General features: G+C 44.6%; 1 protein-coding gene across 2 annotated transcripts in view; it reads left to right on the plus strand.

Moving 5' to 3' along the window:
* Nucleotides 1-21,385, plus strand: part of LOC144818407 (annexin A1-like) — a 206,965-nt gene that overhangs the window by 20,221 nt on the left and 165,359 nt on the right. For both annotated transcript variants that reach the window (XM_078675780.1, XM_078675781.1), the window contains exon 3: nucleotides 1,227-1,317. In XM_078675780.1, the coding sequence (XP_078531906.1) occupies nucleotides 1,227-1,317 (91 nt within the window). The remainder of the gene's footprint in view (nucleotides 1-1,226; nucleotides 1,318-21,385) is intronic.

The raw sequence follows: 21,385 nt of genomic DNA on the forward strand, positions 1-21,385 counted from the left end.
AATAGCTTTATCATTGACCATTAAGTTACCTGCCACTGCAATCACCATCAGATATATATATATATATATATATAGCACGTGACTCCTCCTCGAATCTCTCGGCGTCTCAGACCCAGCACAGCCTCGCACGCCAGCAAACAAAGGGAGACGGACCACGATGATTCAGCATCAGCAAGTTTTAATTCGATGCACAGAGCAGCTACGCGTTCGTTTCTGGCAAATTATGCCCTTGATCACGCCGCAACATGCATATAAGACAGAATGCTACTTTTAAATGCAGTGTTAGAAGGGAACACCCCCTCACAGTGACGTAATGTGTCATGTGACAAAAATGAAAAGTGAAAACATACTGCCACTAGTAGTTCCTTAACTACAATTAAGCACTAATTCGTATTACCGGATGAATCCAGGATTACTGTGTGTATACTGTAATAAGTAAATAAGTAAACTAACTACATATATACGTCAAACAGTGGAACAAAATCTAACTGTATAAATACAGAGTTCTCATAGGACGTATTATTGTAAACATATACAGTATAATACACAATGTGCCTATATGATCATAAAACAGTGGCAGACAGTAAAGTGCTATGTGAGAGTGAAATAATATATATATATATATATATATATATATATATATATACTTTATATGTTTTTTTAAAACACTTTTTGTTGTTACATTTGCACACAGTTCATCACAACAGTTTATTGAATTACCACATCACATCATCACCATTAGTACATCATTTTAACCATCAGATATTTGATCTTAATGTATCCCGGATCTGTAGTTGCACTAACATTTTTAATTATCCTTTATTCTCAACTCACTGAGCCATATCATGAATAGGTGTGCTCACTCACTGCAAAGCCTTGTGTCTCTTTTTATGCACCTGCAGTGTGTAAGGTGAATTAATGTAACTCACAATTTCTCTTAGTTAGTTTCAGACAGCACAATTCAGAAACAGAAAGAAACAAACCTTTGTCCGTTTTTGTGAGATTTCAAAACTAAACTTTTCAAACTGCACTATCGGAATTTGAACCTTCTTAATATAGTTTGTGCTCGATCTAACCCTCTAAGCTTTTAAATAGTCATAAAAGTAATATGGCTTTTCTGTTTGAGAATACAGTAAAATGATACGTTACAGTAGTAATCGAATCAAAAGTTATAAGGGGCGTTTAACTTTGCACTTCAATTCATTTGTACATATTTACTTTCACAGCCTGAATTCCATGGACCGGTTGTTCAAGCTCATCCCAACTTTAATGCTGCTGCAGATGTGGCTGCCCTCGACAAGGCGATGAAAGAAAAAGGTACTGTAGAACCAGTAAACCAGTGATAAAATATTTTGTCATTTGACACTTCTACCCTTGAGATGTCAGAGTGTTGCAAAACCCAGAACCTACTGTTGCTAAAATTTTGAGAGGTTCAAACGTTATAATTATCTATGTTGTAATCCAGGATCACTGGAAAGTTCAGCTCTAAATAGAAGGCAGTACAGGCAAATTATAACCATTTTTGGCATTGTTGTATGCCACAATCTCAAGGTCAAAATGTTTTGGTCGAATCCACTGTATCCACTATCAACATACTTGGAAGGTAAACATAGACAGAGAAGTATGGATGTATTATGGTTAACTCACAGCAACTTAACATGGTAATATTTGGATAGTCAATAATATTATGTCGATATCAGTATAATACAATACTAAAAATTTACTTTTGCAGTAGAACATTTTTTCAAGGCAATACTGTGGCTTTCAACTTTGACAAATTTAATGTTTGCATGTGTGGCTTAGTGGCAACTCACAGTGTGGGAACCATCCGATTCCCTTGTGTGGTGACATCTGTGTGAAGAGAATGTGCAATTCTTCCCTAATAACTTCTAAGTGGATTTCTAATAGTGGCAGTTCACAAGAGAAGATTTAAGTAGTGGACAAACATATTCATTGGCCTAAGAGTTGAATGCCATCCATCCTGTATTAAAATCGTGGACACTTACACACACTTTCAAACACGTTTGTCACATGAATCTGGACTTCAAACTTATAATTGAATACTCCAAATACAAGTGCTACAGAAACTGTGACAAGAAAAACTTGCACTATTTAAATTTGCATGGTGTGTTTGGCAAGAAATGACTTTGCAAGCAAATATGTTCTCTGAAGGGAACAAAAAGGAAATCTAAATATAGATGCCACATTTGTCTAATCTTCTAACTTCATGAGAATACTGGACACTTCGTGAACATGCAGGATGTCATTTATAACTGTTAATATAATCTCGGTCTATTGTGTTGAATTATTCTTACTCAACTTAGAGACTGTGCAAACGTGATGTGTCATAGGGCGTGGAACACATTTGGTGCCTGAGATTATGGAACTTTACAGAGTTACCTTGCAATTCAGTTGTATGTCTAGTATACATACTTATAGGGGGTTACAGCCAGTCCTATTCATCAATTGGTTTGTTATTGTACTACTTACATTCTTCTTGCATACAGCAAGGCCAATGGGTCAGCCCACTTCAGACAATGGCCAACTTTACTCGGAGTAATTGGACTTTTGCCCTTTCACAGGGAGCACATCCACACAAGGCATTTTCCTCTACCTCTAACTCCCCTCTGCATATTAGGGGCCTCATTTATGAGAAATGACGCATCGCTACGTGAAAGCAGCGATGCGTCACTTATCAGTGCGCACTCCTTGCGGCATGATTGATGCGTCATATTTACAGTATGACGCATCATGTCGCAAGGAGTTACAGATACATCAGTATTTCTGACGTATCTGTAAGCGCAAAAGTCACGCATTGCTGGGGTGTGTCACAAAAGTGACGCAACTCCAGCAATGCGTCCTTTCACATGGGGAAAGCTCCATGTGAAAGGGCTTGCGTCAGTGTTACGCCTGCTGTGAGGCAGGCGCAAGATTTTGACGCAACAGCGTCCTAAAAGTGATGCAGTGAAATCTCATAGATTTCACTGCGTCACTATTACGAGGCTTTTTGTGGGGGAACGCCCCCTCTGCATACATTATACCTGACGCAGGTATAATGTAGCGCAAGGGTTTACAAAGTGACGCATCTGCTTAGATGCGTCACTTTGTAAATAGTGCGCAACAGGAGGCATGTTTTACGCCGCCGATGCGTCACAAAAAGTGACGCATCGGAAGTGCAAAACTGACGCAAGGCCTCATAAATGAGGCCCTAGGATTCTATAAAGGGAATAGTAGATGCAGAGGCTGTTGCCAAGAGAGGTTTTACTCTTCCACTCTGTACCTCATGCAATCCCTGTTATGCAGTGACATCGTGTTACATGATAAAGACTCTGTGGCCCTTATCTCTCTCTTCTTTGAGAAACCACAACAGAAAAACAAATAGCCTCCTTTTTTTCATGACTTACGCTGTCCATGCATTTTAGTTGATATCAAGGCTATGCAAGCTGGTGTTGGCACCTGGAGGACTAGCCAAAGTGGTCTCCTAAATTAACCACCCCAATTAACAGATTGACACTTGGAAATTCAGATGGTGCTTGACAGGTCGGATGGACCTTTGCCACCGTATTTCGACTGGAGCTGGAACAAGAACACAGGTCATGCATATATATTATCAACTGACAGATCCTTAATATTCAGCTAATGATGAGAGGTTGAAGACGTTTTCAAAACGTTTTATTTCTGTTTGGGATTTAGTAAGTTTGTTGATCTATATTCAGATTAGTCAGGTTTACATAAACAACAAATGAAAGGCTGATTAGTGACGGCATAATTCAATACAGAGTGTTCCATAAAGGAAATTGTCACTAAACTAGCTAAAGGACCTAATCTAACATAAGGTGGGACCCGTGAAGAGTCCCTGCTAGAAAAGAACAAGATTCTCAGAGCATAGATAAAGACTAGAACGTCCCGTTGTTCTGAAACCTCAGCTGGATTTCCCACAGCTACAGTAGCAACCGTTAAAATATCAGTGATTTAGGGATGATTGTTGCAATAGCATTGATCAAAGAAAAATCAGAATAAGGAAATAGAATAAAGTCACCTTTAGCAAAGGCTGTCTGTAACAAAGGGCAAGCATATATATAAAAGAGCTGCCCTCCCGAGGTAGACCCTTAAGAGATCTTTGTCTCTAGTTAGGAACATGAAATATAATATATAAAATCACACAATGATGTAACGAAAATTAGTAGGTGTTTATGTCTTTCGCCCAATGAAAACCGCGCATCTGATGGTGTTGTCATCATCTGTTGCTTCTGTTCCTGATTAACACAGTAAACATTCACGCCGGTGCATGGTTAAACAGTGTTACACTACTAGAAACACAGAGAAAAGTTTGCATGAGAACCTTCTTACCTAAGCTAAGAGTTGTGTTCAATGTCTAGTTCAGCATATATAACATATATCTAAATCATTATTCATCCTGGTAGCCTATGCATTATGAATTCACAGCAAGTTTCATTGTGCTATTAAAAGTGATCGAATATGGTGTAATGAAGCAAAAAGAACATAATCTTGAAGTCAGCATTCTTTAGTAAGATGCTGCTGCTAGGCAAAGTGTCCTAAATAAACGTCTATTTAGCTATGAACAGAGGTAAAAGAAAAGGCCTGGGCTTAATTACAGGACCGCACTTAAGAATGATAACCTAGTACAACAAATGTCACTGTGTTATATTTTAAATACGTTTAAAGTAAGCACATTTTCCCTATGTGTGATTTACCTATGTATTCTTTAAGCAGAATTCCAGTGCATTCTAATGAATTCCTATACATTGTAAAGCAAGCACATTTGCCCTACGTGTTAGTTTTCTATGTGAAAACATTTATATGCTGTTTAAAGCCTTCTAAAGTGCAATTTTAACATAGTCTGCAAGTCAAAATATGTTAAACAAATCAGTTTATTACACTAGCGTGCAGAGCCATAGCAGCAAATATTATTTATTGACCTGTGCAGCTGCAAGAGAAGGGAGAGAGAAGCTGCAAAATACGACATAGATTTTTTACACTCCATGTGTTTCCAAGGAGGGTGCTTGTTTCAATTTGGACATTCAGCCTTCATAGCTTGAAATATTGCTTTAGTCTCAAGGCCAGCCTCAGAGGGCTTTGTTGGTCATGTAATGTTGCATTTACTTTAGGCTCAGAGCAATAACACTGGAGCGGATGGTCATTGGATTAAATAACCCTCTGCAATTGGCTGAAAGGCTGTATAATATTTTTTAGGAAAGTAAATGATGTAATATCATTATTCAACAGTAAGTTTGATCTTACATATTATTCACCTAATGCTGGGGACTGAGGAAAGTTATTCCTAAATCCCATCGCATAGATCCGCACAGATTTCAAGTCAATAAGGATGACACATTTTTAAGATATTAAGGAGGCATTTCAACAACCCGAGTACCAGTGAAAGTAGACAGGTATCTTGACAGGTCATATTTCTCAGTGACAGCAGTGTGACAGTGCCAAACAGTAACAACCCTACTTTTCTTGTAGTTCAATGCGTGCATGTTTGCGTGCATTGCTGGAGTTGTGTTGCAAGCTGACTATTGGAAATGACGCTTTTTGCATGGTAATCCCCAAACTTTTTGCTTCTTCCCCCTGTTTTTTCCTGGCCTGTTTTTGTTGGTTTTAGGACTCTGGGTACGTTACCACTGCTGATCAGTGCTAACGTGCATATGCTCTCTGTGAAAATTGTGTTATGAGTTGGTGTTTCCATGATTTGCATACTTGATCTACTAGTATGTCCCTAGTACCTTGCACTGAGAGTGCCAGGGCCTGTACATCAAATGCTACTAGTGGGCCTGCAGCACTACCTGTGCCTCCCAAAGAAATAGCCCAGTAAAGGTAACTGAGACCTGCCACTGAAGAGTCTGCACGCAGATTGTAATTGCCATGTCAACTTGGCAAGTGCAGCCACTTGCTAGGCCCTCGTCTTCCCTTTTCTTACAATAAGACATCCCTAAGGTAGGCCCAACGTACCCCTGCCGCAGAGTGCAGTGTCCTGGTAGAGAATACCAGTGCGTTTTATTTTTCACTATGTTTTAATGAAGATGATTTTTAGGTTCTGTGTTTGGGAACACCACTTTTAAAAAGTAGGTATTTTCTTTCTTAGCCAACCTGTGTACCTCTGCTGGGTTTGTGGTTTGACTGTCTGGCTTTGGAGTGACAGGGGCTGGGGAGGTGCATCCTCTCAGACAGCCACCGGGAAGTGGGGGTTGATGTGTGTCCTGCTTTTCCTGAATGAGTCAGGACTAGGCTGAAAAGACCTGGGCTGCATTCAGAGTAGGGGGAGGATTCTCACTAGCATCTGCATAGGTATGGTCTGCATTTAGAGTAGCGGGAGGAGTTTTACCTAGCACCTGAATAGACCCTGTCTGCTTCGGACAATGCTGTCTCCAGCTCTTGCCGGGCAGCTGCACCAGAGAAGACAGAATTTTAGATTTCTGTTGAACTAAGGAATCAGCCAGGAAGAAGGGCTTCAAAAGCTGTCATGAGGGAAGGCCACTTTGCTGCGTGCTCTGCTGTGTTGATATCCTGGTTGCTGCTTCTGTCTTGGCCGGGGAAAGGACTGGATTGTACATTCATCATCCTGCTGTTAGAGTTTTCTCAAGGGCTTGAAGTATAGCAGTCTCAGGGATAGAAAAGACTTCATAGAGAACCTGCAGGAATCAAGGAACCTGCCAAGAAAAAAGAACTGGAAGAGCTGCCAGGAGGAGTACTGCCCCTTTGCTGGGTTGTTGCTTTGTTGGGCTGGCCTGCAGTTGCTACTTCTGCCTTGGGCAGTGAAATGACTGGACTGAACTTTCTTTTACTTGTGTTGAGTATCTTCAAGGGCTTGAAGTAGAACTTGACTCCTGTTCTGAAGTCTCAAGGACTGCAAAGACTTCATAAATCCCTGGGTAGAACTTTTGGAACTGCAGTTTCAGTTGCCACAAAGAAGGGAAACGGAACCGACTTAGTCACCGACTCTGTCGCTGGCTCTGGCACAGCAGAAGACGCCATCTGCATCTGGCACCGCACTCCTGGTCTCACCGACGACGACGGCTGACACCACCCACAGAGCCGCTGTTTGCACCTTTACCTGTGAGCACCGCACTTCGAACCTCCTGGCTTCACTTCACCATCCTGGTCTCACAAGCCTACCACCACCAGCTCCGGCTCTGTCGCTTACACTGCAACCTACATCACCGCATTGAGGACTGCCTCGCCCTGAATCATAAGCTCTTGTCTCACCAATGCCATCTGGACAATCGTCTCCGAGCCACTTCCTGCACTACATGGAGGGGGCACCACACACTGCACTGTATCCATTTTGCAATGCAACTGCGACAGTTGCCATGACCTGCTCCCACCAATGTGACAGCCACAACAAGAAAGGTACTGTTACTGGGTCTGTCCACGCTTTCGCTGGCCCATACTGACACCATCAGTTAGAACTGTCAGACTCTTTTCAGCATCATGGTAGCCCCGGAAGGAGCTACCGACTCTTATGAACTATCAGCCTGATTCATGAAGCTAAATTGCACTCGCAAAGGGCAAGATTCTCAGAATCTTGCCTTTTGCGAGTGCAATTTTGGCATTTGGGATTCACAATCCCAAATGCAAAATTCGCTAATAAAGAATTAGCAAATATGCGAGGATTAGCATTTAAGGAATCTCTATTAGAGATTCCTTAAATGCTATTCATGACACTTTTAAAAATTGCGAATTAGCAATTTTGGGCCGCTATTTACCGAGAGGTCAGACCTCTCGGTAAATAGCAAAAACTTAGAAAAATGCTTTTAAAAGCATTTTTCTAAGTTGCATGTTGCACACACACATGTCCTTTGGACATGTGTGTGCGCAACACCTGTTCAAATGTGCATTTAAGGGGTGCTACAGGGTGTCCTTTGGACACCCCTGGCACCCTTAAAATCGCTATCTCATTTGCGAGTAGCAAATTGCTACTCGCAAATAAGGGATACACCCCATTCATTCCTATGGGCCTTTTGGCCCATAGGAATGAATGGGGAGTTATTCCTTATTTGCGAGTAGCAATTTGCTACTCGCAAATAGAGAACATGTAGGAATCGCTATTTATTTAGCAATTCCTACATGATTACCGTTTTGCGTGTCCTCAATAGCGAGTCGCTATGATTCGCTATTAGGGCCACGCAAAACGGCCCGTACATGAATCTGGCTGTAAGTTTTTAAGGTATTTCTGCAAAGCATATATTTTTTAGTACTGTATGTTGGATTCTTATAGTTTTGGTCTTGTTTTGGATATATAAAAAAATTGGATATTTTTCTAAACTATTGTTGTGTCCTTTTGTGGTGTTTTCACTGTATTACTGTTGGTTATGTGCAAATGTTCTACACGCTGCCTCTAAGATAAGGTAAGATAAGCCTGACAGCTCGTGCCAAGCTACCAAGGAGGTGAGCAGGGGTTAACTTAGGAGTGTAACTCCTTTACCCTGATTAGGAAGAAGGGTCCCAATTTGGACAAAGGTACCTCCCTCTGCCAACTATATACCCCCATTGCTAACAATGACGCATCTCAAGAAATGCATTAGGCAGGCCCACACACATAGGAGTGTGTCACCCTTACGCCTGCTATGCGGCAGGTGTAAGATTTTTATGTAGTAGCATCCTAGAAGTGGTGCAGTGAAATCTGATAGATTTCACATCACCACACCCACAAGGTTTTTATCTTGCGTGGGAATGCCCACCCTGCATTCATACATGAATCAGGTATAGTGCGGTGCAGGGTTTTACAAGGTGATGCATCGTGGCGCTTTGTTTACACTGCCGCTGCGTCACGAAAAATGACGCAACGGCAGCGCAAAAGTGTTGCAAGGGGCTCATAAATAAGCCCCCATGCCTTTTTCTTATGGTATGACCTATTCAATTGTAGAGCCCTTGTTCAAAACACTTCTTGCCACTTTAAAATACAAAATACCACAACAGGTATATACTATAAAATTGACAGACACTTTGGGATCTGTCTAATAAAATAAAAGCTAACCATTGGTTAAACAGCCATGTGTTTAGTGAAAATCACTAGGTTTGGTTCTCTGGAGATAAATCATGTAAAATAGACTCAACATTTATATTAAAGCTCAAGGTGAAAAAAGACATACATTGTACTCAATTCAATAAAAATGAAATACTTTAAACGATTCAAAAATCTATCTGTGCCTCGTGTCTGAATTGCACCTAGTCTGGGCTTTGTGTGCACTATCAACCATAGAAAAGTTGTTCTGATAGTCCCTGCAAACACTGGCATGTTGACGCAAAGGTTCGTTACATAGGATTTATGGATGTTACTTTCTTAATACAGTAAAACTGGATTGTACAATTAGGATGGAGAAGAACACAATGGAAGTGTGTGTACTTTTTATGCAAACAATGAGTACATAATTGAAATTCCACAGACCACAGAAACTGGGCTGGAATCAGTAATGTACGGATGTGTCTGGAAGTCGGAGGTGCTTATCTTCACTTGCCAACTTACCACTTGCACCTGGTATCCCCCAGCATTTGTGATCAATATCATATATAGGAATCTCTAACTTTAAACCAGTATTTTAAACTGATTTCCTACAAAAGTAAACATATTTTTCTTCAATGTTCCTGAAAAATGTGCTACCCAGTTCACATAGAATTTTATACATTTCAGCGTGAGTGACAAAGCCAATCGGGGACCCCAATGAATCATGATTGCCATCCGGAGACCTCCACTGCGGCATTATTGGAAACCAGGGGCCCGACAATAAACATTTTCAATTATTTCAACCTCAAAACAATTCACAAAAGATATTGAAACAAACAGTCATTTGGCTGATTAAATATTTTATTTAATTTACAGACAAATATAACAAATCTAAATTGTAATTTTAATAGAAGGTTCGACATTTTCTGAATCTGTGTCCACTCATTGCCATACTATATTCTGTTTGATACACTTACACTGCTACAACGAATCAATCTGAGCATACTAACTTGAATGTTAGCCTTCTATTTCAGATTCTTTCTCATTTACAGATCGTTTTACAATGTTCGATTGTACATTTTGCTTTTCCATGTATACACTCTTTATAAATTTGTTAATTAACTGTTGGTTCATTTTCTGAGGGTTCACAGACACCCTGGCTTCCAGGGATCTCCGGACCACAGATTAAGAATCACTGGTCTGGTGTATAAATATCAGTGTCTAATTAGTACAGTCTGCTATGTAAAGAAATATTTAGCATTTTAGTTCAGATTGTACTTTTTTCCCTTTTTAAGATACAAGCATTACAAAAGTAATTTTATCGGACTTCACAGGGTTAAACATCAAGTATCTATTATGAAAATGCTAGGGTTAAGCTGCAGGTTACATTGAAATGGCAATTTTAAAATACTTTTGCACGTTTTGTTGAAGGTACATGAAACTTGACAGTATGCTTGGCTTACTCTTGCTATGTAGAGTAAAGGGAAAATGTGTTTATTTCCTAACAACTTTGGGCCCATTTAACAAACTGCATGAAATGTTGCAGTGGCTTCTCCAAAGTATATAGATCTGTTAAAATGTAGCTGGATTAATTAAGGTGTAAAGGAGGGTGCTCACAAAAGCTTGGATAAGATGATAACTGTGTCACCACTTGACAGATCTGCATGAAGCGTCAGCTATCAGAAGTAGGCTTAATGGGCTAGCTGTCTGTCAAATTACAAGCATATTTGTCAAGCAATGCCAAACCTACTAGCAAATAAATACTTTTTTTGACCCAACTCTTTAAATTTGACACATATTAGGCAATGCACACAAATAAATTTTTACATCGTATTAAAGCTGCACTCGGCCAAAGCCCATGCATAGCTGCTTTGGGAGGAAAGGGGTTAATTGCAGTGGGTGCCTAAGACCATACTTTGTGCGCCGTCTACGCACACTGAGCTTTGTGATCTCGATTTTTTTTAACAGTGTTTATGTAGCGCAAACTGGGCATAAAGTCATCATAGTGCTTTACCACCATGAGTCAACGCCAGGACTCATACCTGGTTTCTGAGTGCCAAAGTCAGCAGCTCTAGTTGTTAGGCCACATCTCCTCCTGTGGTTTCTTCTGTTCCACCAAAATCAACTGCATGTACCATCACATATTGTTTAGTTCTTTAGAGCCATAGAGCTTGATCTTCAACCATTTCTTGTGTATTTTGCTTCCTTATACACTCTGCATCACACATGATCATTGTTCCTACACTGATGTTTCAACCTCATCAGTGGTGTCACTAGTTGGGGCGTGGCTGGCTGGCCAAGATGGCGAACACGCTGTAGCGAGGCTCCGTCCCTTAGCCCGCAAGCTCGTAATTTATCCTGCGCTTCCTACAGCCATTGAACTTTCAAACCTCACCTGCTGGGCTGTGAACGCTGCTGCAGCTCCGCACGCCGAGTTTGGTCACACCGAGTGCCGTGGAAGATGCGGAATCGCCGCCTTTCCGGAGCAGATGTCTCAAGGTCGCGCTGGGATCCTGAGCGGCGCTGCGAGGCACGCGATTGCTGGTGCCGTGAACCGACCTGCTTGCCCTGCGGGAGCCTAGGTGGCCTTCCGGGTTCTGTGGAGTCTCTGAGGGGCGGTGAGGATACCAGGTCCAGCCCTATGTGCTGCATTGCTGATCAGCTTTGGAGTTGCCACGAGCACCCGGCCTGCCACAGGACGTGCTCAGGCTGTGTGGACACAGCAGTTGGGATCCCTCACCGCGTTGGGAGCGAGTGCGAGGCGCCTTCTTGCCCAGCTCTCTGCAGCGGCGGATACAAGAGGTACATTGGGGGAAGTGATTGTGACTGTGGGCCCTGTCAGGCACCAACCTGTGAATTAACAAGGATTGCCTTTGACTCCTGGGGCTGAGCAGCTGCTGCTACCTGGAGCAAGTGTGAATAAGGGTGGCTTGTACAGTGTGAAGAGATGGGCACACCATTGAGGCCTACACGTTCAATATGCCACGGACGCGTGGGACCGGGAGAGGTGACTGGAGGCTTGGCGCAAAACTGAGTGAAATTGAGCAAGCCTGCAATGCCAGGGAGTCAATGTGGTGGCTGCGGATCTTTCTCCCCTGGCCCCCTGGGGTGTTTAGCCCTTAAATGACTGCACCGTGGGCTCTCTCCCATGCTGAAGACAGCACCATTTAACCCTGCAGGGAAATAGCAACATCTGTATGCAAATGAGGTGGGTGTTGGCGCTCAGCAACTAGGCGCCCACACTGTGACCAGTGGTATGCCTTGAGGACACAGGTGAAGGATCCGACTATTTCGCTAGTTACAAGCCCTCACGTAACTCAGCCGAACCACACGTTGACATCGTTTGCCCATGGGAGCCACCTGAGCAAATGCAATGAAGGACAACAGAGACGTGCGCTGCTAGGAGCCACAAGATCACTGTTGAAGGCACACTGAGGGGACCGCATAACAGACATGTGAGCCCGTCACGTGGCCAAAGCTGGGGCAGTTACATAGACAGCTGCCCTGTCCCTTATCAGCGTCCAACTACCTCAACGTGGAGGAGGGACTCCTGGGGAGAATAAGGAGACACGGAGACTGCGGTGAGACATCCTGCCTCCAGCCCCAGTGTATGGTAGGCCTGGACAACATGGATAGATAACGCACAGGTACAGGCACGGTACTGGAGTGCTCAACAGCCGGCCCAACCCAAGCTGATCAGGATTCTGAAGCATCGGGCACATCCAAGAAGTCTACCCTGGAGTAAAAAATCGACTCTTGCTTCAGGCAGTCACACAACTTAGCGAAGCACTAATGCAGACTCGAACTTTGATGGAAGGCCAAATTGATACGGTCACAATGGACTTCACACACTTGCATGCAGACCACAGGAAGAGTCAGTGATCTTGAGAAGGAAGTTAAGGAAGTTGCCCCGATGACCAGCAAAGTGACCGCCAAAGTGCGTCACCTCACAGCCAAATTTCATTCTTTGGAGCGCAGGCTGGATGATGCAGAATGCAGGTCAAGGATGAACAATGAGTGTTTGGTGGGACTGCCGGAGGGCACAGAAGGTGAAGATTCAGTGGCGTACACCGAGGCCTCGTTGCAATCTTTAATGCCCGCTGATAAGCTCTCTCCCTTCTTTGCGGTGGAAAGGGCACATAGGGTACCATTGGGCCGCCCACTGCACCACGGCCCTTCAGGGTTCTGTCTCATGAACTTCAAGGACAGGAACACAGTGCTGCAAGAGGCCAGGAAAATGGACTCAATAAAAGTGGACACTTCCCAGGTCCTCTTCTTCCCGGGGTACAGAGGCAGCAGAGCACCTTTCTCTCTGTCAAGAAACAAATGAGAGACCTGAACATGACATACTTTCTCATCCACCCAGACCGACTGTGAGTGGTAGAAGATAGCTTCAGACAATTCTTTGATACCGCGAACGATGCATGGCAGTGACTGGAGATCAAGGGACACCATACCTCGCCGAGCCAGAGACAGCGTCGCGTGGGCCCACGGAGTGCGCCCGCAGGGGTCATCGTGCCAGCTGTAAACAGGGGATGACAGTGTCCCCAATGCAGTCCAGCACCTCTCCTAGCCAAGAGCAGGTGCTACAGGAGAGGCAGGTCGCACTGCAGGCCATAGCGAATTTGAGCGACCGACGAAGCAGCAGATTCCTCTGAACAGTCACTGAGCGACGAGTACTTACAGACCATATGGACTGCCATGATGACTCACAGTCCCTTCCGGCTTGGATGCCTAAGACTGCAGATGATCTGATGTGACTTTAACACACATTATGTGGGCACGCAAGTATTACGCATCAGCAGCTTATCAGCGTTAGCAGCATACATGCAAAGTGCGACACATATGGGATGCTCCCTGTTGTGCTGCTTGGCACACAGCACCCGAGCAGGCCAGTACTACTACACACGCCCAGCAGGTAGCATACAGCTGGCACATACTCTACGATGCAGTCAAGCACAAACTTGTACATACACAATGCGGGAGCAAGCTTATACATTTTGCTTTTGTTCTCCTCATCCCTCCCCACCCTCTGAAAGGAACGAGCCGGCCATTGTTGGCGTAAACTTGCCGTATAGCATTGTTACTAGTTTGGATAGATGCATGTTGCCTATCTGCCCTATCCCAGTTGACCCTTGAGAGGACCTTTCCCCCTACTCTTGTTACAGTTATCCCACCTCTGTTCAACTGGACACTACTTACACATTCATTGCATGTAAGGAAGCCGGTGTACATCTCTAACAACACCACCGGCCTGCCAAATACTCCAACTCATTCTCATACATGATGCCAACCACAAACGTAATATCTTGGAATGTTAGGGGGCTCCACACGCCGGCTCCCAGATATCAGATCTATGCGTACGTTAAGCGACATGCGGTGCATATAGCCTTCCTACAGGAGACACATATTTTGTAGCCAGAAATCCGTAGATTACAACAAAGGTGAAGAGGTCAGATTCTAGCCACCGGATACTAGGCCTACCCTAGAAGCACCTTGATTTGGATAAGGTCAGGCATTCAATTTGTTTCTGAAGAAATTGAGATTGACCCTCAAGGCAGGTATGTGCTAGCAAAGGGCCGCCTCCATGGCACACAAGTAGTGCTGGGGTCTATATATGCTCCGAACACGGAATAGGCACACTCTGACAGGCATACTATCACCCTGGTGCAAGATCCCCTGGTTATTAGGAGGTGACTTTAATTCCATACTGGACACTACACTCGACAGGTCCTTTCCACCACTACCACAGACTGCAGCGACGTCCAATGCCAGAAACCTGAGTGAATGGCTACGTAGATGGAACCTTTCCGACATATGGAGGACCCTCCACCCCCAGACATGACTGTAATCACATTACTCACACCCGCACAGGCTACATGTTGTATAGACCATTTTGTCGCAAGCGCTCCCCTATTGGCTAAATGCCTTAGTGCAGACTACCACGAAAAGACGCACTCTGACCACAGCCCACATATCATGACGCTCCAAGGTGACTACAAGGGGCCTACCACTTGGCTGTGGAGAATGCAACCACTGGCGTTGGAGGATCCCCTGTTCAGTGAGGCAGTGAGCACCACGATTGAGTCGTACTTTGACACTAACGTGGGGTTAGTTACGGACTTGGGCACACTATGGGATGTGGGAAAAGCAGTAGTTGGATGATGCAACGTGGGATTGAGCTGGAGCATAAGGAAACAATTGGATAACGAGGTCAAAAAGATCAAAGATGCCCTAACTCGATTAGAGGCTGAGCTGGCGCGGGGCGCTGATGTACAGCAAGACATGGAAACACAGCGGCAAAAACACGAAGAAGTGATAGAACGATTACGTTGTCTCAATTATGCTGCCCATGCTGTGCACACACATACAGCAACTAACAAAGCGGGCAGATTGCTGGCGCGTATGATCCGTCAGGAGCAGCCGAGTCTGTCCGTGCTGTGGCTGCATTCCGCATGGGGACTGCAGCGCACTATGATATACATAACGAGTTTGTTGCACACTACACTAGGTGTACAAGTCCCTGCATTACATCACAGCATCAGCTATTGAGGCTTTTCTTGCCTCCTTGAATCTCCACCAAAACATGGACAAACAAAAGGATGAACTCAATGAGCCGATTGTGTTAGAGAAACTGCAAGGCGCTATACGATTATTGGCCAGGGGCAAGGCACCGGACCCAGATGGCTACCCGGCTGAATATTACAAAGGCCTTGGCACCACGCCTTCTTGCAATATATCGAAACACACAAGAAGAGGGAACACTTCGGGATACACTCCGTGAGTCCCTGCTGGTGCCCCTATCCAAACATAACAGAGACATGGAGCTAATAGGCTTGTATCGGCCATTAGCGTTCCTTAGCCAAGATATTAGCGAACAGGCTGGCCCCTTTGGTGCTGAAGTTAGTGCATGTAGAACAAAACGGATTTGTGCCAGCGGGCAACACGTCGCTCAAAACTATGACACTTCTTCCAGGTGGCACGTTAAGGGACGGATGGGCGCAGGCTGGTTGCCTGGTGCTAGACCTGGAGAAAGCGTTCGGCAAGCTGGAATGGGAATTTCTATTTATTGCACTGCATAAATATGGACTGGGTGAGGAGTACTTGGGGCTCGTCAGCTACTTTACACAAACCCAACAGCTAGATTCAGGACAGGCCCATATGTGCACAGCAAATCCCCATAGAGCGTGGCACGCGGCAGGGCTGCCCAATTTCCCTTTTGTTGTTTGCTCTTGTTATTGAGCCTCTAGCTGAGGCGCTATGCAGAACACAAGAAGATTGGGGGATCCCCTTAGGATACACGTGCAACAACACGAGACAGAAAAAAACAAATCTGTTTTCAAAACTGCCCTCACTCACACACAAAAGTGTTTGACATGCTTCATCATCGGGTCTGCTTACAAAACGTCCTTTTTCCTTTCTAGATGGAGGTTTGAATTCTCTATTTACGGTAATCCCCTTGTCTGTTGGGCTATCTAACTAGGTGAGATGACATACTTCCATATAACATTTGTTTTAAGGCTCCTACCTGTAACATGAACCAGTACCTCTGTAGACCCCATGATGGTTACTGGTTGCTTGTTTTCCTGGAAGGGTTACCAGTCTTGCCCGTAGGATCGGGGTTGCGGAGTTCACGTTTCATCTATGGACATGGTTTCCTATCAGACCTTGATGCTCCATCATCGTGACATTATCGCGTCATCATGCTCCGACGCGTGTCACGTGGTGGCGTCAGAACGATCGGTTAAGGTAATGGCTGCCTGTTTATTTTCCTTGAAAAATAGAGCCGCTGGACTTGCTATACTCTGCGCGGCGATCTGGAAACAGGCAGTGGTGGAAGGGCTCTCCTGCGGAACAGTAAGGAGGAGTGGTGAGTGGGCGGCGAGGGCGGACTTAAATCCTACCGTTTCTGGCAAGTGGTTGTTAGACAATTTTGTCGGCCGCCAATGTCAGCATGGCAAACTTTCCTGCGTGGAGTTATTACATCAATTTCACAGAGAGTAATCTTAGGTTCGTGCTTTCTGTTTCTAACTTTCCCTTGATTTGAACACAGGTTGTGTTCTTTGGAGACCTTCCTGCCAGGCGCCACTTCCAGTTTTAATTACTCGGTGAGTACGCCATTTGGGACAGGTATATGTGGCTGTATTTTCTCAGTCTATATGTATGCCCTTTCAAACGTGATGTACTTGAGAGAGGTGTGCATATACAAGGGGGTGTGGTAACCATTTTATGCAGCATTATATTTTTTTGTTTAATACCTTGGGTGGCTAATGCTTATAACCACCATAGGTATTTAGCGGATTTAACACTGCAGGAACTAGTCTTAGAAGGGAGACGCTGTAGACACAATATAACCGGACACCTTAGGTGGGGTATATGAACTAGCATATACATGGAAGCATATAATTTATTATGCTTCTTTTCAGTATGTTGCATCCCGTCTTGTTGGGAATCTCCTCCACACGTCATGATCAAGTTATGATCAAGAGAAACTTTTTATTATTCGCACACTGACCGAACTGCAGTTGGGCCGGTACCAGGACTGGGAGCGATAGACGTCCTGAAGATGACCGGGGTGACCTTTGTGGCACAGTAAGTCGGTCGAAACATGTTGGCACAAGCAGTGCCAGAAGGGGTGTTTTGAGAACCTAATTTTCTCTCCTAACACAACCTATCCTCATTTCTTTTAACCCTGGTTGTGAAATCTACAAATAAATGTTCTATTGGTATCCACAAGCCAGTTTTAAAGCACCTTTCAACACTGCACTTTGCTCTATCACCATTCCTAGTCCCAGGGTGATACTCACTGTTCTATCACTGTGTTTGTTACATTTGTGTTGTGTTTTGTCATTTTGCTCTTTTTTATTTTCTTCCCCCTCCCTTATGCTCCACCCTGAGTGTAGCTACACCAGGGCGTTTTGTTAGCAGACCCGATGATGAAGCATGTCACCCACTTTTGTGTGTGAGTGAGGGCAGTTTTCAAAACAGATTTGTTTTTTCTGTCTCGTGTTGTTGCACGTGTATTCTGATCTCCCCACCCCTTCTTGTGTTTATACATTGCCTTAGGGGGTTCGAGGTGGTGGAGTTGTATAAAAAAATAATATGTTTTTGACACTCTCCCCTTTCTTGTGAGTAGGGATCCCCTTAGGAGACAGCATCCATGTGGGTTCCTTATATGCAGATGATCTGGTCATATATCTGAGGCATGTGGGGCAATCGTGTGCAGTAATTGAGGATGCGATATCCCAATTTGCCTAAGTGTCAGGCCTAAAGGTCAACTGGGAAAAATCGCGCTTGTACCCTTCGCTGCGTCAACTCCTGATCCACGTTTGGTTATCAGTGGTGGTGCGGTACATTAGTAATTGGAAGTGTTCAATACCTGGGGATTCTCATATACAGGGATGAGTCAGACTTCCTTGAGGGTAATCTGTTGCACACTACCATGTTGATACAGGTACAGATGGACTTTTGGGGTGCCTTGCTCATTGCGGTCATGGGCAGAATGGCACTACTGAAGATGGTGGTCCTGCAGCGTCTACTTTAATATTTCACTAAGTTACCATTGTTGCTCAGGTCGCCATTTAAAAAAAATCTGGAAACCGATATGCAACAGTTCATCTGGCGTGGATCGCAAAGCAGAGTATAATTAGCCAAGATGCATCCGCCGACCAACTCCTGTTGCTGAACATGGGGCAATACTATCTAGCGGCGCAACTGCAATGGGTGGCGCGATGGTTAAGTGCGCGCCACCTCAGAGATACTGCAACACAGGCGCCTGGACTTACTCAATCGCAGGTAGAGGTATTCTTCCATCCGGGTCGGAAGGGCGGAGTACCCACGCAATTGCAGGTACGGGTGGCATATCAATGCTACCGGCGTAGTCTTTGTATTACGAATTGGGTATTGCCCTACCCGCCTTCACTACCCATCCTAGGCACACCTAGGAGGTATCAGGCAGTAGCCAGTACAGAGCTCACACATTGGGAGGAGGTAGACATGCAGACGTTAAGTGACCTATACAACGATGGACAATTGATGCTGTTCGCGGATCTGGCTGAGGGCTCTGGATTGCCACAAGGTCAGTTCCTATTACATGCCGCCTTGGTGCGCACACTGTGCGCGTTGTGGGGCGATATGACACAGGCGCCTGCCACCCACTTAACAATGCAATATCTGCATGTGCTGGGCATGGGTCGCCACCTCACTAGGTGGATTGCAGAGTCACTTAGAATGCACATGGCACCACCACTGACATCTCTCCGTGCCCATTGGGACACCGATCTGCACTGACCCGTCACGGATTGGGAGTGGGGCAGCATACTTGAGAGACCTGCACGGATTCCTCGCAATGCTAGGTTCCAGCTCATTCAGTAATACATAATACATAGAGCCTATCTGATGCCGGAGCGCATAAATAAATATTTTGATCGGAATTATGCCTGCTGTGCGAGATGCGGTGAAATCGGGGCAGACCTACTACACATGCTGTGGTCATGCACGGTTATCCAGCCATATTGGGGCTCGGTCACCACATGCTTGGCCCAGTGCATGGTTCATGCCCTGGACTGGACATGGGAAACATGTATTTTAGGATTGTACCAATGATCCAAAAAGTACAAGGTGACATCTAGGTATATAGACCTGGGCCTCATAACAGCCAAGCACCTGCTCACGCTTCATTGGAAATGCTCTAGCACCCTGGCAGCCACAGCCTGGTATCAATCCATTCTATGTTGGGCACAGGCAGAAAGTGTGGCGCTTCGTAGGGAGGATGTCAGGGGTTTGCGGAAACAACCCGTGGCGGAGGCATGGGACACAATAATGTCAGATTACAAAGCACACTGGCGGGATTGACCAGAGGCATCAGATGCTGAGCCCAAAGGGCTTGAAGGGGCACATGATTGAGATCGACATACAACGCACACATGGCGGGGGCGGCGACCACTTCCATATTAGAGGCACTTGCGCAGAGTGGCGACTACAGCGCTATTTTCTCCCCTGCTCCCATCCACTTCCTCACCCCTTCATATCTGAGATCTACTAATGACGTTCTCCACCCTTCCCGCGCGGCGGAGATTCTTGATTTGTTTTGCCCCTGCCTCTGTTCCCTGTCATTTAGTTAAACACATGTGGAACACCCTTGGCCTTGGGCCACAAATCATGCGATTTATATGTCCTGGGCGCTGGAGTATGCAGGCAGATATATACGAACTGTATATTGTTGGGTTGGGTGGTTGAGTTATTTTATAGGACATAGCAGATGTACTACAACTGGCGATCCAAGACAATTAGGGGTCTCAGGACGGCGAGCAAACTGTTGGGTGTTATTGAAGTTCAGCTGGTTATTGTTAAAATCTGTATATTGAGGCACTATACCAATTAAAGTCATTTTGGATCTGTCCATGCACAATAATGCTCAGATTGTCTATTGTATTGCCTGCATTGATATTATCAAACTATAATGTGATTTGAATGGACTTCTGGAAAATGTCAAATATACTGTAATTCAAAAACCAAAAAACAATAAAAACAGTTTTAAACAAATCAATGGTGTCACCAGTGCTGTCATTTGAGATATCAGAAGTGATGTGCCGTGTGAAGTCTTGAGCAGCACATAATTGTGGCATAAATTATGTATGTGTTTTTTCCAGGACTTGAGTAGTGTCACTGGTTTTCAGGGTTCACTGTAACTGCCATTTGTGTATGTGGTTGCCTGAATGCAAAGCAGTGAACCATTAAAAAATGTCTACAGATTATTGTATGCTATTTTAAGCATTTAATCAATAGCATTGCATGAACGAATGTACCTAACTGCCTTCCAACTATACATAAATTAAGGAACTGAAAGACTGCTATAAGGAATTATTCTTATTCCTTTTACAAATAACTTTATTTCGGCCTCCAAGTCCATAAAAGTGCATGAGCAATACAAGTATAATACTACATAAATAAATAAAAAACAATGCAATACTATACAATTTGGCATAAAACAAAAACTGTTGCTGGTGAATTGCCATAGAACAAGAGTACTAAATGGATTAATAGCTTGAACAAGCAAGATGAATGCTAAAATATTAATACAAGTTACATGCTCCCGCCCAACCTGCAGCAAACAGCAGTGTCCCGGACACTGCAGGAGCTGGCCATGGAGGGTGGCGGTCCCCAGGGCCATCGAAGGGTCCAGGAGGGGGGCCCCCACCTATTTTTTAAAAAAGCCCTGGGGGATGGCGGTCCCCGGGGCTGGGGGGGGCTGTGTCCACCCCTCCAAATATTTTTAGAAACCCCTGGGGGGTGGCAGTTCCCGGGGCTCCGGAAGTCCCCCTGGGCCCCTGCACATATATCTTAGAAATGCCTCTTGGACTTGACCCACCCGTGGGCAAATTAATAACGAAGCGCGGGAGCCCGCGCTTCATTTTCTTC

Source organism: Lissotriton helveticus, chromosome 2_1 (genome assembly GCF_964261635.1).
Source record: "Lissotriton helveticus chromosome 2_1, aLisHel1.1, whole genome shotgun sequence".
NCBI classification, from domain to species: Eukaryota; Metazoa; Chordata; class Amphibia; order Caudata; family Salamandridae; genus Lissotriton; species Lissotriton helveticus.